This window comes from Gekko japonicus, unplaced genomic scaffold (genome assembly GCF_001447785.1).
Source record: "Gekko japonicus isolate JY-2015 unplaced genomic scaffold, Gekko_japonicus_V1.1 scaffold18, whole genome shotgun sequence".
In the NCBI taxonomy this organism is placed as follows: domain Eukaryota; kingdom Metazoa; phylum Chordata; class Lepidosauria; order Squamata; family Gekkonidae; genus Gekko; species Gekko japonicus.
In genome coordinates this window covers 2,692,468-2,711,716 of record NW_015170275.1, presented here as the reverse complement: position 1 = coordinate 2,711,716, position 19,249 = coordinate 2,692,468, and the positions used below count along the sequence as shown (strand labels likewise).

Here is a 19,249-nt window from a genome sequence, read left to right as displayed (position 1 = left end):
AAAAAGCACACTCTATGCTGAGGATTATTAGGAAAGGGACTGAAATTTAAACAGCCAACATGCACCTGTATAGATCTATGGTGTAGCATTATTTGCAATACTGTACACAGCTCTGGTCATTTTCTCAAAAAGGACATTGCAGAACTGGAAAAAGCATTGAAGGATTACATTATAGTCAAAGAGATCAATAGTCTCAGAGATTTATGAAAACCATATATTTAGTGCTTCATCACTCTTCTAAGCAATTAAAGACAGCGTGGGTGCTCTGTGGAGTTGTGTGTGTGTGTGTGTGTGTGTGTATGGCATATTTTATATGGAAATAAAAATACTACAAGAGAAAAGTCCAGCCCTGAATTTAGCCTCAGGATAAGGAAAGCTTGTTCTCATCAGCTACAAGAAGTTAAATTTACCAAACAAAAGGGGTAATCAATACCAGAGGTATACAATACAGAAGTTCCAATATTCCAAAACAATATTGTTCAGGTTGCTGGATAAAAACATTCAGTAGACAAAAGACAAATAATGGAAATTCCAAAAATACTGTTAATGACATAGTTGATTTCTGAGAGAAAAAATTCTGTACTGGGGTCCCCAACTTTGTCATGCTGGCAGACGTTTTTGCCATTTTAAGAAATGCTAGCAGGCACCACCACAAACTGGCTAACATGAGGTGGCACCAAGTATCATTCTGTGATGGAGGCACCTGCTTCCAAATGAGTTCTGCGCCAAGGAGGTAGAGGAAAGCCAGGGGCTGTTGTTTGCTTTGGGGAAGAGATGCTGTTGGCTTTTTTTGGTGTCCAAATAAATTATGTCCCCCAGTAGGCCACAGGGAAAGGCTACCAAACTCGGAGACATGGCCAAGCCTGTTGTTTCTGTTCCATTTTTCTGTTCAAGATCCTTTGGATTTTATCTCCAAAAGCAGTTATCAGGTGCCAGCAAACACATCACCAGGCACCCTGGGGATTGCTGGCATAATAAACAGAAGGAACAAGAACCCATTTCTAAGTCACTTACTGAAGTAAATTCCAATTGCCATGTCACTAGGGAAACATACTGAACTGTTCTATTTATTGGAAAGTGGAGTGATTTCAGATGTGGAATGGCATAAGCAGGCAAAAGTCATACGGCATCTGAAATCATTCCACTTTCCAATAAATAGGACAGATGGACTCCCATTCTAGTTATATCTGAAGAAGTGAGCAGTGACTCAAGAAAGCTCCTACCCTGCCACATATTTTGTTAAGTCTTTAAGGTGCTGCTGGACTCTTGCTCTTTTCTACTGCTACAGAAAGACAAACACAGCTACCCATCTTGATCTGTTTCATTCCGACAATTTGTGTCTTTCCTACAATTACTCTGGCACCTCACAGACACCTTCTGGGTTGCACACCTTTTACATTTGCTAATCTCCAGGTTTGGTCCAGAGATCTCCTAGAATTACAACTATCTCCAGGCTATCAGTTCCCATGGAGAAAACTGGGGCTTTTGAAGGTGAACTCTATGGCAGTATACCCAGCTGAAGTCCTCCCCCCCCCCCAAACCCTGTTCTCCCAATCTCCATCTCCAAATCTCCAAGAATTTTCCAACCCAGAGTTGACACCGCCAACCGTAGGACCACCTGAAAGGGGTGCTAGACCCCCTCGGGGGGGGGGGGGGGAATCCCTGCTTTTGTGGGGTACTTCCCTGCTGCCAGCCAGCTGGCCGGCACGGGTAAATCCCACTCCCAAGTGGCCCATAAGGCCCCCCCCCATGTCACGATGTGATGACAGCTTTCCGGAATGGACCCAGGATCCAGGAACGGACCCAGGATTCCCCCACCAGCTGCCAGGAAGGACCTCAACGCATGCATGCACTCCAGAACACACTCCCTAAGCATCTGACTTCAGCGGTTTTACAAGGGTGTAATCTCTTTAGCGGAGCTGTGGTGGCTCAAGTGGTTAAGACGCTGAACTGCAGGCTGTGGAAGGTCAGTAGTTCAGCAGTTCGAGACCCAGGGTGCCGCATGATGGAGTGAGCTCCCATCTCTAGTTCCAGCTCCTGCCAGCCTAGGAGTTTGAAAGCAAGAAATTGCAAGTAGATAAATAGGTGCCACTTCGGTGGGAAGGTAACAGCGTTCTGTGCACCTTGGTGTTTAGTCATGCCGGCCACATGACCACGGAAATGTCTTCGGCTTTGAAACGGAGATGAGCACCGCAACCCTAGAGTCGGATTTGACTGGCTTTCGAGCAAGGGAAGCCTTTACCTTTAATCTCTTTAGCACTGTGCTGGTAAACACTGGGGTTGCCAGCCTATGCACAATAGGACAATGGGACTTCTGAATATATATGTTTCAAATTGCATGTATATATGGATAGTTTTCAGAGAGTAACCATGGGATCTTGACTCTCCAAAGTTTATATCCCCAAAGTCTTGTTGGTCTCTAAGGTGCTCCTGGACTCAAATCTAATATATGTGGGTTTATATCTCACATGACGAACCTGGCAGCCGGAGGGAGGCGCTGACCCACACCACCCAGAAATCTCGGTGGGAGCGTGCCTTCCTGCTGTGTGCCCCTGCTCTTTGATTCCTCCTCACCGAATAGGGTAGAAGATAAAACGTCGGTCTGCATCACTCCAGAGATCCCTCGCTCACATTGTCCTGCTCTCAATCCAAAGGGAGGCAGCCAGCAACCAGGTCCTGACAGCCACATAAAGAAACATCAGTTAAAAAAATATATAAACCAGATCAAGTGTGCTTTTAAGGACAGTGTTATACAGGCAGAACACACGAAACCTCGCTGTCCTTCTTCCCCTCTTTGTCCTTTTGCAGTATTCTGGGATTTCGGTCTGCTCTTCCCCGGGCCCAGCATGACCCGCCTACAGAGCGAGCCGCTTGCAAAACACCGCTTGCTTCTGCCCGCTCCGTGCCTGTCGGCCCCGGTAACCAGGCTGATAGAGAGGAAGCCCAGTTTCTCAGGCCCCAACGGCGCGTGCCTGGATGTAGCCCCACCTCGGAAGCTCTCTGCCGCTGGAAGAGCAGTTCCAAGGCGGCCAGTCCCGCAGGATCGCTATCAATGCTGGAGTCGTTGGCCTTACACCACAAACCAGACCCCAGACTCCCGAGCCGGAGAGAGGATCGGGGCTACAGCTGCCGGTAGCGGGAAGTGTCCCTGAGCGGGGAGCGTTGCGTATTGCTACCTTTTGAATTGCCCAGAGCGGAGGAACAGCACGCCGCCACCCTGGAGAATGGAAACCGATAGACACCCTTGGCAGGTAAGGGGACGATGTCCTCTGTCCTTCCTTCTATTTGTGACACCTACATGTGTTCATGTCCTGCCTTGGAAGCGCAATGCAGACAGTGAAGGTTGGACTTGATGACCTTCGATAACCCACAAGTTATCTTTTCGGATATGATGTTCAGCATTTCTAAAATGCGGCTTCTGTTTATGGCAGGGGACGGAGAGGAAATTTAGAGCATAATCTAGGCACTTCTGATCTGGAATAATGGAATAGTCCATCTAAAATGAACCTTCACGTGTAAACATTGAGGCACTGCAGTAGCATTATGAGTCCAGGCTTTGTTGGTCCAACTTTTTGCTGGCTTAGGCAATTTAAAATGTTTTCCCCGTGGTTCTTTCTCTGGATATTTTATATGTTGAGCAGCAAGTATTTTAAGCCATGTATATTAAGAGTCTGTTTTGCATGCAGAAGGTCCCAGGTTCAATCCCTGTCATCTCCAGTAAAAAAGTAATGTAGTAAAAAAGGCGGTATATCTGTCTGAGATCTTGAAGAGCAGCTACCACTAATGTCCTGGCCCCACTGGTGGACCTCCTGATGGCACCTGGTATTTCTGGCCACTGTGTGACACAGAGTGTTGGACTGGATGGGCCTTTGGCCTGATCCAACATTGGCGTCTCTTATGTTCTTATGTTCTTATGTTACCAGTCAGAGTTGACAATGGAGACTTTGATAGACTAGTAGTCTGACAGCAGTATAAAACAGTTTCATTTTGTTTGTTTATTTATTAGCTGCTTTTCTTCCTTATGGAGCTCAAGGCAGCTGAAATACATTAAATAAATAAATAAAAAAATTAATTAAAGAAAGTACATAAAACCAAAGTTTTTTAAAATAACGATTTACGACTGCTTTAGTCAAGGGCAGTCCTATATACAACCGTCTTCATCTGCCTCTAAATACTGAAAGTGAGGGGGCTAGAAACACCTCTCTGAGGCGGTTGTTCCATAATTGTGGGGCTGGCACTGAAAAGGACCTCTTTCATGTACCCACCAAATGAGCTTCTTTGATTGATGGGTCAGGAGGACCTCTCCCTGTGATCTTATTTCCTGGGCAGAAACATATGGGAGAGGATGCTCTTTCAGATAGCCAGTCCCAAGCCAAGTAAGGCTTTAAAGGTCAAAAACAACACCTGGAATTGGGCTCGAGAGTGAATTGGTAGCCAGTGTAATTGCTGTAGTATGGAAGTCACGTGCTCCTGATAGCTGGCCTGACCAGCAGTCTAGCCGCAGCATTCTGCACTAGCTGTAGCTTCTGAACACTCTTCAATGCTAGTAGTAGAGTGCACTGCAGGAGTCCAGTCTAGATGTAACAAAGGCATGTATCACTCCAGCTAGATATAACTGACCCAGAAATGTACTCGGCTGATAAAGCAGCTGAAGTTGGGCAATAGCTCCCCAGATAAGCACAATCTCCTGGTTTTCTAAGGTGACCGGTGTGTTGAGTAGCGCTCCCAAACTGAGAACCTAGCTTTTCAAAGGGAGTGTAACCCCATCCAATACAGGAGAGATCTCAAGTCCCTGTTCTGCCCTTTTGCTAACCCAGAAAATGTCTGTCTTGTCAGAATTAAGTTTCAGCTTGTTCACCCTTATCCAGCTTAATTACTGACTCCAAGCACTGGTTCAGACCGTTAACAGTATCCTTGGAATTAGGTGCTTAAAAATCCTAGTTCCTATTGACTTTTCATTTATAATATCAATAATATATTATGAGTCCAGTGGCACCTTTAAGACCAACAAAATTTTGTTCTGGGTATAAGTTTTCATGTGTACGCATACTTCTTCGGATACATTGAAACAGCAATTTAGCATACAGCATAACAGAGGAGTTAACTATTGTTGCAAGTACTGAATGACATTAACATGTATCATGAGATAAGAAACCAAAGTCTCTGTTAAGCCCTGGGGGTTCCATTGTCCTGGGTGTTGTAATAACATGTAACTCAGCAATCTCCCATTCTAGTCTGTTTCTGAAATTCCTTTGCAATAAAACAGCTTCTTTGAGGTCCCCCATTGAATGTCCTGGGAAGGCTGAAGTGTTCTCCTACAGGTTTCTCAGTTTTGTGATTCTTGATGTCAGATGTGTGTCCATTTTTCCTTTGGCATCAGGTTTGCCCTGTGTAGACAACTGAAAGGCATTGTTGGCATTTAATGGCATATACAATGTTAGAAGATGAGCTTGAGATCGTATAAGTGATATTCTTAATTTGCTGCTATTTACAGGTCTTACATTCATCCAGTCTTAGCTATATTTACTGCTCAGTTACTTATGCATCTTGACTGTAATTGATCCTTCCTGGCAACACCCTCCTCACCCTCTATCTCTATGTCATGGTTGCTGACTTTTGTTTTAATATATCTGAAGATGTGTCTGTGCACACAAAAGCTTATACCAGACTAACACTTTGTTGGTCTTAAAGGTGCCACTGGACTCAAACTTTGTTCTGCTGCTTCCAGGGCTCCCAAGTACTTACCTTAATTCGGCGGGGGATGTATAGTTCTTCGCGGGACCATTCCTGTGGGGAAAACACAGGCGCTGCACTATTCCGTCGCCCAGACGTGATATAGGCACGTAGCCGGGCGACGCTCTAGCAATGGGGCTGGAAACTCGATGGTACCATCGAGTTTCCAGTCCCATTACCATAGCGTCGCCCAGGTACATGCCTATGTCATGTCTGGGCGACGGAACAGTGCAGCGCCTGTGTCCCAAGCAAGAATCTTCCGGCGGAGAAGCATGTGTCCCCCGCCGGATTGAAGGTAGGTACTTGGGAACCCTAGCTGCTTCAGACCAAAATGGCTACTCATCTGAATAATGTTATATTCATTAATCACAGCTCAACCAGTTTAATCTGGAAGGAGCGGAGCAATCCTTCTGATGATGTGATTTCACTCCCCATTTCTGATTTGACAGACTTGCTCCTGCTGCTCATTCTATACATGTATCCTAGAGGTTTTATCAGGACAGTGTTTACTACCCAGCCTTGTGCATCAATAGCACAGAACTGAGAAACTACTGCAAACTCTTGGCACAGAAAAGAGTATGTGAATGAGATTCCATGTGGGTGAGCACATGCCTTTGGAGGAATCGGTTGTGGTCGGACTTACTCCATTTGTTTAAATGGAACCATCATTGGACCTGGGGTTGCCAGCCTCCAGGTGGGGCTGGGAGACCTCCTAGAGTTACAACTGATCTCCAGACTACTGAGATCATTTCTCCTGGAGAAAATGGCTACTTTGGAAGATACGGCATTATAACCTGCTAAGTGTACGGCATTATAACCTGCTAAGGTCCCTCCACAGGGTCCACCCCCAAAATCTCCAGGAATTTGCCAATCCAGATTTGCCAGTTGTAATTGGACCTTACAGCATAACATAGTTGACTGTTACAACTTGTTACAATAATGGTGGCTAATCATATGGTGATGGAGGCCAAAAGTGCTTTAGGGGTTTCAAGGCAAGAGATGTTCAGATGCTGTTTGCCATCGCCTACCTCTGCGTAGTAACCCTGATCTTCCTTGGTGGTTTCCCATCCAAGTCCTAACTAGGGCGACCCTGCTTAGCTTCCGAGATCTTGGTGAGATCGGGCTAACCTAGGCCATCCAGGTCAGGGTGGCTAATCCTCTAGGCAAGTGATGAATGAGGCAAGGTTTCATTTGGACTTGGAATACCTGATTTCTGGGCTTTGGTTCAAATCCTTGACATAAAGTTCCTGATGTGATATTGGGCGCCAACCCAACCTACTCACCGTGTTGTTATAAGGATCATGAGAGAACACAACATAAAGGCTGGGCAAGAATGATGTGAGATTCAAATGTGAAGAAGAATAAGATGGCAGACCGTCAGTGCTTGAATTACTGGGGTTCTGGCTACTACCTGTAGTGATGGGCCACTTTACCCACAGCTTTAAAAGGTGCTAGGAGCATAATTTCTCTCCATAGATCTTTTTAAGGGTCTTTCATGGCGGGATCTCTCTGTCATGTCTGTCTATCACCATTTGCCTGGCTGAGGAGTGTTCTCTGGTCTTCAGTTCTGTATTGTTTTGTTTCCTGTATCCATATCCATGCATATTATGACCTCAAGTAAAATGTTTTAGCCAGCTATCTTCTGGGCTGTCCTGCCCGTCTTGCCCATCACAAGAGTCCCAGCTGCTTCAGAGTCTACTACTGAGTCGACTGAGAGAATACTCTCACCAAGGGGAAATGACTCACCAGTTGCTTTAACACCTTATATCTGGAATAGTATCAAGATCCCCCCAAACCCTATTCCCAGTGTGAACAGTGCCCATCCTTGAACTCCAGCAGGGAATAAACAAGGGAGGATTGGAAGGAAACCAAATGACCATCAGATACCACACAGAGGATGGCTAAATACTGCCTATTTGAGCTGCTTGGAGAACAAGGGGAAGAACTCTACTACAGGGGGGGGGAATGTTTTAGCCTAGCTGATCTCTTAGGGAGAATGTAAGGTAGGGAATGAAAGCAAGGAATTTTTTTTAAAAAATTATCTTCTGGCCTAGAAGTCCCCTTGAGTGTCATTCTGTGACAGTACAGAGAGGAAACAGCCTGGTGCAGAGATTTTGCTGATCCAGGGGAGGTTATTGCTACAGGTTGTGGTTTTTGTGTTTTGTAAGCCAAAAAAAAAAAATGTTTGTGAGAACATAGATTTAGCTTTCTCATTTCAATGCACTTCATCAGGAGATGGAGACTGCCGCTGGTCTTGGCAGAGTTTGGAGAGGGCATAGAATTTCCTGATTTGTGCATATGCCTTGGACTGCAAGGAGATCAAATCAGTCAATCCTAAAAGAAATCAACCCTGACTGTTCCCTGGAAGGCCAGATACTGAAGCTGAAGCTCAAATACTTTGGCCACCAAATGAGAAGGGAACATTCACTGGAGAAGACCCTGATGCTGGAAAAGATTGAAGGTCAAAGAAGAAGGGGACAGCAAAGGATGAGATAGTTAAACAGTGTTATTGACAGGGGTCATTTCGTAGAAAAAGAGCTAGGGGAACTCATTAGCATAACTCATTAGCATATGCCACACCCCCTGACATCAGGGGCCCAGCGGTGGACCTGCAAGGCCAGCGGGAGTGCGAGGAAGCCCCGCCAAGGCCCTCCCTGGCCCCAGGAAGGCAGGGGTGGGGAGAGGCGGGGAGGAAGCAACTTACCCTCCCTCTTCTCCTGCCTCCTCCTGGCTGAATAAGGGCTGGAAGCGGGGCGGCCGGAAGCAGGGGGCGGGGCTTCGTCATGTGCCCCGCCCCCCTGCACCTCACCCGGGGGAACTGCGTTCCCCCACGATCCCCCCGAAATGACCTCTGGTTATTGATACAGCGAACATGAAATTAGGCAAACTCCGGAGCACAATGGAGGACAGGAGGGCTTGATGTGATGTGGTCCATGGGGTCGCGAAGAGTCGGACTCGACTGTACGACTGAACAACAGCAACAACTTCATACATCTGACTCACAATATGAATAACTTGTAAAGCACCTTGTAAGAACAGAGCTGGGGGTATGGCCTATGAGTACCAGTGGAAGGAGGCAATGTTGAAATGAGTCAGGGAATGGGGTGTGTGGGTTTCATTACCTTTTTGTAACACTGCAAATATTTGTTCACATTTGGAATAATTTTATTCCATTTATAAACATAGGGGAATAGGATTATATAGAATAATTTAAAATTACAAGTTATAACCACGTGGTTCCAGTTCTGATAAGGTTGCCAGCTCTGCGTTGGGAAATACCTGGAGATTTGGGTGATGGAGTTTGAGGAGGGGGGACTTGAGGAAGGTGGGGTTTGAGGAGGGGGGTCTTCAATGAGTTATAATGCCACAGAGTCCATCTTCCAAAATGGCCATTTTCTCCAGGTGAATTTATCTCTGTTCCCGTAGATCAGTTGTAATAGCAGGAAATCTCCAGCCAACACCTGGAGGTTGGCAAACCTAGGTTCTGATCCGGAGTGTGTTTATTCAGAAGTAAGTCTCTCTCAAAGTTCTAGCAACTTAATCCTGGTTAGTGCTCATAGGATTGTAGCCTCTGTCATTTTGACTGTGGATTGTATCTAGGCAAAAGGGAAGTTGCCTCTCTAATTCCTGTTTTGTTGACTTTTTATTTTGGAACAAAGATTCTGGTTGCCAACAAGAGTCAAGGTTCAGCTTTCTGATGGACATACAAGCTGAAAGTGCTCCCTCCAGCCAGATATACTTTTCCTCTTGAACAACTGGAGATGAGGAGCAGGAGCAACTCTGGAGTCCGTTTAGATGGTTATGCTCGGCTGGTTCAAAAGACCATTTTGAGTCACCAGGTCAGTGCAACTCCAGCAAGCTATCCTTGATCTTAATTTTATCACTTTTTATACTCTTTCTAAAATATCAGTCACTGTTTGGTATGTATAAGACATAACCTTCTGCTTTCCTCCTCAGGATGCTTATGTTTTACCTCAGGTAGGTGTGTAGAATATGGGGGGAAACATTTACAGAAGAATGTCTTTTTGAAAAAAATTGTGGGTATTGTGGGTGAATGCCAGCATATCGAGACTCGAGATTAGACTACTGTAACGCTCTCTACATGGGGCTGCCCTTGTCGCAAATCCGGAAGCTGCAGCTAGTGCATAATGCCGTGGCCAGACTTCTGATGGGCCTTCCTAGATGGGAGCACATCCGGCCTGCGCTGAAGGCATAACCACTGGCTGCCAATATCATACCGAATTTGCTTCAAGGTGCTGGTAGTTACCTTTAAAGCCCTATTTTGCCAGGGTCCGACATACCTGAGGGACCGCCTTTTCCCATATATACCCCAGAGAGCACTACGGTCAGGGTCACAACACCGATTGACCCTCCCAGGCCCCAGGCTTGCTGCCACCAGGGCCAGGGCCTCTTCAATGGCGGCTCCATACTGGTGGAATGAGCTCCCAGAAGAGATCAGGGCCCTGTGGGATCTTCTACAGTTCTGCAGGGCCTGCAAGACAGAGCTCTTCCACCAGGCTTTCAATTAGGATTCACCCTCACCACTACCACCAACATCTGTGGTTGTGGGCCGGCCCCAGCTTTGAGATCGAGCCATACCATCGTGTGACGCCAGAGGATCACTGAGTCGGAAATTGTCTGCTTGTTACATCATATAGCATGCCATCTCAATTAATGATGGAATGATTATAATTACTAGCACGCTATGATTACCTAATTGTTTTTAAATGTTTTAAATGTTTTTATGTGGATTTTATGGTACCTTGTACCGACTAATGTAAGCCGCCCTGAGCCTGTTTGCGGGGAGGGCGGGATACAAGTGGAATAAATAAATAAATATATATCGTAAGGAAATGCAATCCAGTTTACAGTAATTCTTTGGTTCTTGGTAGACTACATAAGACCACGTAACATACCAGATAAATATAGTGTCAGGTAGGAGCCTAGGTTTCTGAATAATTTTGTAGATCTCTTCCAAAGTTTTTTGAAGACTGTGAGTGGTCTTTGAATACTTTAAAGATACGGGCAAGTTCCAAAGACAAGACAAGCAGCTGGGCATATTGCCTCTTCCTTAAGGTGACAGTGTGTATGGGATGGAGGGTCTCATCTTCAGTCCCCCTTGGTCTTCCAGTTGACTGAGCACTGGTAGCAGCTGCTCCTGGTTTTGAATTACCAATCCCCTTTTTTGTGTGAGAAACTTTTCTCTGTCCCCTGCCCCAAGCTTCCCTCTGGCTTTTCTAGGTATCATCTCTCTATATAGCAGAAATTGATTGTAGTGGGGAATGTTTATTAATACTTAATAAATAAATTGGGCGACGCTATGGTAAATTGCATGCATAATAAGATTTTTCTTCATCAGTTCCCCAAGTGTTAAGCATACTGCCTCAGTGGCAAATGCATGTTTTTTCACATAATTGTGAATAGACATTTGTGCATTTGTACCTGTTGAACTTGGGTTTTTTCACTGGAAGTTATCTGTTTTGAAAATCACCCTGGTTGATGTGGCCTTTAAACTAGATGCCGTCCTGAATAAAACTAATATAACCATAGTGTCACTCCATTCATTTTAATTATTTCTGGTATTTCTGGCCATGTGGCTAAAAAAGGAACAACCTTGAGCTTTGTGAAAGCTGGTATGTAAAAGGAGGTTTTGGATATACACAAGCATCGTACTTTGGTTCTCTCAACTTGTCAAGCCATTTAACCTAACCTGAAGATTTCTTAGCCTAGAAGGCACAGTGTCTTGAGGTAACCTTCAATTAAATAGTCTAATCTGGAGGTGAGAGCAGGGGATTCTTTTCCTATAAGTTGCCTTCCAAATGTACTTCTTGCCAAGCACTGTAAGCTGGGGTAGAACAATTTAAAGACCTTACTGCCAATGGCAACTGTGTCACAAACTCTGAGTAGGCTCTACAACAACCTGGGCTTTAAGCTCCTTAGAAAGATAACCTGTATGCCACACTAAGACGTATGCATATGTATTGCAAATTGTATGTTTAGAACAGGGTAAATCATGTTGGTACATGAAACAAGCATTCTTAGCTGCTGTGGTGGTGTAATTCTCAAAATAGCTATTTTTTACTTATTTTAGACAGAAGCTTTGAAAATCAGATTATAAAAGAAGCCTAGACCATACTGTATCCCAGAGATCCAGTGTGAAATATGTACATTTATTGAATCCTTTTGAAGGCAGTGGAACCATGACATTGCAGGGCTCTACTGGTAGCAGGAGCTCCTTTGCATATTAGGCCACACACCCCTAGTGTAGCCAATCCTCCAAGAGCTTACAGAGCTCTTCTTACTGGGGCTATTGTAAGCTCTTGGAGGATTGGCTACACTATGTGTGGCCTAATATGCAAAGGAGCTCCTGCTACCAGTAGAGCCTGATGAATCCATAACAGAAGTGAAAAAAGAAGGAAGTACAAATGTAGTGTATTCAGCCATGTCCGGACTGGCTCAGGCACAAACACCACTAGCTTCATGCCAAAAGACAATGGGCCAGTAGGATCCTAGCCAGGCCCAATGAAAGGGCTAGGTCCACAGCCGGGAGGCCAATAGGTCTCTCGGTTACTGTAAATAGCCAATCGGGAGTGGAGTGTGTGTTTGGTGTGTTTGGTGGCGGGTTTTCTGAAGGAATATAAGCCGGCCTGCGAGCCAGCCAAGTGTCTTTGTTCCTGACTAAATAAAGGTATGCTTAGCTGAAATCACTCTCCATCTGCATACTTTTCAACAAAAGAAAGAAGTGCCTCGAATTACATGACCACCCATGCCTCTTAGCACTGTTAATGTCCCATAGGCAAAGTGACAAGCATAGGATCTGTTCTGTAAACACCACAACTAAGCACATGCCAAAGTGATGTTTAAACAGAACCAGTGACTCACATTCTGTACACCATTTGAATGCTGAAATCCCAGTTATGTAATGAGATTGATACAACCTACCTTTGTGTAGGATTGCAACCCAAATCACTTCTGGGCTTTGCCATTTCATCACATCAACACATCTTGAATTTTTCTTGAATGGTGTTTCATATAAGCGTTCATTTTTAGTTACTTCATTTATACTCTGCCTTTTAAAGTGCAAACTCATGCTGTTAAAGTAATATAAATACAACTAAAATAGAAACGATAGAAAGGCATATCTCAACACAATTCACTCGCAGTGTGGCTGTTGCTCCCTCTTGTCAAGGATCCTGACAGGGATCAGTAAAGCTCTGCTCTTTCCATTCCCCCCATCACATTCAAGTGCAGTGCAACAAGGTTATAAGGGTAATAGGAGATCTCCGAATACCTTTCGAGAGCCTTTCATCTCTGTGCCTTGCAAACATCTCATGGTGCAAATGTAAATAACTTGCATGGGTATCCTGTTCTGATTGCACACTGTAGCCACGGAGGGGGGGAAGGAAAAGAGGCTCTATGGAGCCCTGTTGGGATTCTGTGTGATGTACAGTGCTGGCTCAGATCAGTAGTCCATCTAGTCCAGCATCCTGTCTCACGCAGTGGCCAAACAGTTACTCTGGAGGGCCAACAATAGGTCATAGGATCCAAGGCCTTCCCCGATATTGCCTCTGAATATGGTGGCTCCATTTCATTACTATGGCTTATAGATAGACCTGTTTTCCACGAATCTGTCTAATTCCCATTAAAGCAGGCTATGCTTGTGGCCATCACTACACCCTCTAGCAGCAAATACCACATATTAATCATTATTGAGTAAAGAAGTATTTCTTTTTATCCATCCTGAGTCTACTGCCTCTCAGCTTCGTTGGATGTCCTCAAGTATACTGAGAGAGGGAGAAAACTTTCTCTTTGTCCACTCTCTCCACCCCGTGCATAATTTTTATAAACCTCTATCATGCCCCCCCCTAGCCTTCTCTTTTCTAAACTGAAAAGTCCCAGACTCTTCAGCCTTTCCTTATAGGAAAGATCTCTCAGCCCCGTAATCACCCTGGTCACCCTCTTCTGAACTTTTTACAGCTCTACAGTGTCCTTTTTCAGGTACCAGAACTGCACACAGTATTTCAAATGAGGCCATACCATAGATCTATACAGGCCCATTACAATATTGGCTGTTTTATTCTCAATCCCTTTCCTAATAATCCCCACCACACAGTTTGCCTTTTTCACTGCTGTGGGACACTGCTGTGGGACACTGTGGGACACTCTCTCTCCCTCTCTCTCCCCCCCCCCTCTCGGCAAAAACAACTTCTCAGGATGCTCAGTTCAGGAGAAGAATGATTGGGGCGAGGGAGCTACTTAGCCCAGGTGATAAAAAGATATATATAGGAAGGAAAAGGGTGAAAGCATCTCCCCCATAACAACACTGTCCCTCCAATGAAATTCATGACTTTGCAGACTTCTTCCTGGCTGCATTCAGCTAGAAAGGGAAAGGGAGTGCCTGTTGTGTAATGCATAACTTAGTCCTTTATTTAAAGCAAAAGAGGATAAATGGGATGAATTTTAGTAATTGCTTTTGATGGTCTGATAACTTCAACTTAAACTCAGTATGAGATTTTCTATTTCGCCATGGTGTTGTTTTGTTTCCAGCATCAGAGGATGCTAGTTATTAATAATTGTTTGGACATTAAAGTTGAATTCTTGGAACTCTTCAGTCCATGGGCTGGGATTGGGACCCTTCGCTGGGTTGTAAGCTTCATAGAGCCATGATTTTTTGTTGTTGCTCTTTAGATGGTCTTGCTGCTAGTGCACTGCTGAAGAGATGAAGGGCACTGTTACCTACTTCTGCCTCTCCTTGCATACCTGCAGACCAGGATAGTGAGGCAAAGTCACTCATAGTAGAGATGATTAATTTTTTTAGCACAGGCAGCCTCAAAGTCTTTCCTTCCCACAAAACTCTCCCTTATTTCCTGTCTTTTCCCTCCACCCAGCATCACTTTACTTGGCCATCCCATAGTCCCAACAGTTGGTTCTTCAGTGCTCTGCACACATGCTGGCAGTGCAGAGACCTCTCTCTTCAAAACTTAAGAACATCAGAGATGCCAATGTTGGATCAGGCCAATGGCCCATCCAGTCCAACACTCTGTCACACAGTGGCCAAAAATACCAGGGGCCATCAGGAGGTCCAGCAATGGGGCCAGGACACTAGAAGCCCTCCCACTGTTGACCCCCCCCCCAAGCACCAAGAATACAGAACATCACTTGCCCCAGACCGAGAATTCCTATCTATACCTTGTGGCTAATTTCATTTCATTTCATTAATTTCATTTCACTTCATTTGTTTTCTCTCTGTTCTCCCTACCTGGCCTGCCTATCTCCACCAGTCTATCCTCCAGATCTCCCCCCCCCCGAATAATACATGTTTGGCTCATGCCTTTGGCTTGATTCCTGCCTCATTCTCCATGGCTCTGAATTACTACTGTTTGATTAATCATATATACCCTTCAGAACACGTGTATGTATCTTAGCTTGACACAGTCAATAAATTTGTGTATACCGCAGAAGCCTTGAGGATATCTGGATGTAGGGCATATAAACTAAATATACATGGATTCTCTTTCTAAAAAATGGGTACATAAAATATTTTTTAAAATTTGCTCCTTCAGAGAATAGTGGCTCCAAAGCTGCCATCAAAGAATCGAAAGACATGGAATACCAGAGAGCTAGGTCTGTGATGTGCTGGGGTTAGGACTGAGGTGGAACATCCTCCCGGGGAGGCAGGGGAAATTTTTTGAGCTTCCTGGGTGCTTGTATACCTGTGGCTAAAATACTGAGGTTACTCAAGAAAAGAAAAAGGAACTGACACTTTAAGTATGTTATTGACATATAGACACTGTTGTCACTAGTGCAAATGTTTATAACAAGAAAGCTCAAACTGAGTTCAGTAAGAAGTTAGAGAAAAGCACCCGTGGGTATTCATCTGATGAACAAAGGATGGCATGGTATGGAAACATCCAACCTTTCTTCTAGTACTGCTTTCGCAGTCAAGATGAGTATGGCCCCTGAAAGAACACAACACTTAGTTAACTTACTAGTGCTAGCAGCAAAAATGACTATAGCAAAAAATTGGAAAAATAAAAACACACCAACACTGCCTCAATGGATCAACAAGGTTCATGCTGGAAAATCTCTCAATTTATGACTCAACAATTAAAAACGAATGTGAATTCCACAACCCTCTTAGTATTTGGAGTCCCATCCTACAAAATATATCTTTAACACAATATGACTGGTCAAACATAGCCAATGCAAAATTTAAAATAATGCTATTCAACTAATAATCTCTATACATCTGACTTCTCACAACCAGACCAGTAATAGAATAGTAATAAAAATTAGTATGGTTTAGATGAAACAAGTTACAAGCATCTAACCTGTGTTTATGCTGTTTCTGTAACACCGAAAAAGTTATTTTATTATTATATTACAATTGTATTGTTAAACTCTTAATTTAAAAATATTGGAATAAGATGAGTATGGCCCTTTTCAAACTGCCTTTATATTCAATTTTAATAACTGGTTGCTAATGGATTTTTTCCTGTCACTTCAGACAGACCCATTTTAGTAACCAGCTGCTATGGAATTTATTTACCTGTTCATACAAACCCGCTTGCATTGGGTTAGCAAAGGGTGATTGAGCCGCTTTTGAGGGAAACTGTTTTCTTCCGTTTTCTACCCCTTTGTTGCACTTTGGAATTGCTGTGGTGCGCTGTTTAAAATGTCCATAGTGTTTCCTATGATACCACTTTCCTGCCACGTGATCTTCCTCAGACTTTTTTTTAACGTTCTAAGTTGAGTGCTATAGCACTAAACTAATAGCCCTTCAGTGCTATAGTGGCACAATTGAGATGCCTTGACTCCATTGACTCAGTGGAGTTAATGGAGTCAAGGCATCTCAAGTGTTGTATTGGTACAGTGAGATTGTGGGTTTTCTTACCTGGAAACAAGTAGCTCTGTATTGCTTTACTCGAAATTGGGCCAACAATGAATAACATCCGGTTTAGAACACTAATATGAAAAAGGCCTACATAAGTTATGTGGTTATGACAGGATATATCTGTGATAGTTGTATCATACAATCCTCATCAAACTGTTTCTGTATGTATGTTTTCTAGGAGTATAAGCAACTGGTAATTCTGTTTACTTATACCCAAATGTGGGGAGAGTTGATTGTATCCTACTTGTTCCTCACCCTGATAGTTCTTTAAAAATTATTTATGTAAACTAATCCAGTCCTGACTTGGATGACCCAGGCAGATCTGCTAAGCCGGGTCAGCTCTGGTTACTACTTGGACAGGAGACCACCAAGGACATCCAGAGATTGCTACACAGAGGCAGGCAATGACAAAACACCTCTGAACATCTCTTGCCTTGAAAACCCTACTGGGTTGCCATAATTTGGCTGTGACTTGGTGGTGCTTTCCACCACCAAATTAATCCCATGTCTCTAGCGGCAAACGACAGGCTTCTAGATTCCTAGCTGTACCACGTAGTCCATGCAGGAGAGTGGATCTCAGCCAGCTTTAAAAAAAGATCTGTTTATTTTTTAGAACCCAGTTACGGGACTGCTCTCTGCCAGCACAGAGCAAAAGGATGCTTGGGTCCGAGACAACATCTATAGTATTTTGGCTGTGTGGGGCCTGGGGATGGCCTACAGGAAGAATGCAGACCGGGATGAAGATAAAGCCAAAGCTTATGAACTAGAGCAAGTATGTCTTTATTACTCACTAATTAATTTATTTTACTAAGGACCAGCTTTTATTATTTACTCCACAGCAACATGCAATGTCTGCCAAGGGTTTGATTTCAGTAGCACTTTGAGAGTCAAAGATCCCTTCGTCAAGGTTTGATGTATCTGTCATCTTAGCTCATGATAAGTCCCATTAAGTCATACAATTGGTATTCTAGCTTTAGAAATGAAAGTTAAGATCAATGGTGAGTACATGATACTTGGAAAAGCTGCTTCTTTGGCTTCTCGTGCACCAAAACCCTTGAATAGGTTTCGGGATACAACCACTGGATTGCACATGAGAAAAATTAAGGATTTTATATATACAGTGATGAGCAAGACTCCATAGACTTGAACAGATCCACATAAATCACTCCTAATTTGGGCTTGATCCAGGCCTTACTTAGTTTTACATGAGGTTTATTCTGAGCATCAGGCCTCTTTATATACTTAGCGATGTTACTGAGAACATATCAAAGACCTGAGGCCATTTTCCTTCCTCCTCAAACCTAGTAGCAGCAGAGGTAACAAGACAGGCTCTCGAATCAGGAGCACTCCAGGATACTCCAGTGCAGGAAAAACACTCCTGATACTAGGATTCTTGTGTGTGTGTGTGGGGGGGGGGATTACAATTCCAAGGTGGCTTGGTAGTCACAGTACTGCCACAGGGCCTAATGGAGGCTATAGAGCCTTTCTTATTGCATTGCTGTTAACTGATGCATTTCAGTGGGACAGAGAAGTGGTTAGTGGTGGTGAGGAGGACTAGTGCTGGGGCTAAACTTACTGCAAGCTGTTCTTGTATGTCAGCAGGGGTGGGGTTAGCATCCTTGACATATCATCTGAAGAGGGCTGCTGGAAGTCAGATGGAATGTCAGATGGAAGTAATAAAATGGATGATCATAGAACACTTCTTTTTCCTTCTATTATATTCCTACAGAATGTTGTGAAACTGATGAGGGGACTTCTGCAATGCATGATGAGACAGGTAAGATAACAAACAGGCTTACTGTCAGTGGCAGGATCAACTCTTAACAGTATGACTGCAGTTTGGGATATGAAGGGCAGGAGAAGATGAGGATACAGATGAATTAAGCGGTACTTGTACCTGTCAACAGTTTTCCCTCTAAGCTGAATTAATGTGAGCTAGCTCACAGTTTTTCAGCCTCCGGCTCACACATTTTTGTCTTAGCTCAGGAAGGATAGCTCCTGAGCAAACTAATTTATTCAGTAGCCAAATCACCTGCTCACAACTTTAATGCCAGTAGCTCACAAAGTAGAATTTTTGCTTACAGGACTCCATAGCTTAGAGGGAGCATTGCCTGTCAAATTTCTTTATTTACTTTTTTTATAGCTCACTGTTCTCTCTCTTGCCTTTGAAACCACTGCAATTGCAAAACAGCTTGTTTTGTAATATGTCAGCCTGGACATTATTAATTATTTGAAAATAATATGCCAGTTTGGTGTAGTGGTTAAGTGTGCGGACTCTAATCTGGGAGAACCGGGTTTGATTCCCCAGTCCTCCACTTGCACCTGCTGATGTGACCTTGGGTCAGTCACAAGTTCTGGCACAGCTGTCCTTGAAAAAGAGCAGTGTGTGTCAGAGTTCTCTCAGCCCCACCCACCTCACAGGGTGTCTGTTGTGGGGAGGGGAAGGGAAAGGAGTTTGTAAGCCGCTCTGAGACACCTTTGGGTAGTGAAGGGCGGGGTATAAATCCAATCTCTTCTCTTCTTCTTCTTCTTTTTAAAAGGAATGTTAAAGGGGTGTCCCACAGTATGTTTTTGTTTGTTTTTTTGACACTATTCCTGCTACTATGAAATTAGTAGCACCCC

The 19,249-nt window shown here is 44.1% G+C and overlaps 1 protein-coding gene across 1 annotated transcript in view; it reads left to right on the top strand.

Moving 5' to 3' along the window:
* Positions 1-2,890: 2,890 nt before the first annotated feature.
* PHKA2 (phosphorylase kinase, alpha 2 (liver)) overlaps positions 2,891-19,249 on the top strand; it is an 89,600-nt gene continuing 73,241 nt past the window's right edge. The window contains exons 1-4 of the mRNA XM_015417590.1: positions 2,891-3,251; positions 9,393-9,572; positions 17,241-17,399; positions 18,357-18,404. Coding sequence (XP_015273076.1) covers positions 9,495-9,572; positions 17,241-17,399; positions 18,357-18,404 — 285 coding nt within the window. The 5' untranslated portion in view covers positions 2,891-3,251; positions 9,393-9,494. The remainder of the gene's footprint in view (positions 3,252-9,392; positions 9,573-17,240; positions 17,400-18,356; positions 18,405-19,249) is intronic.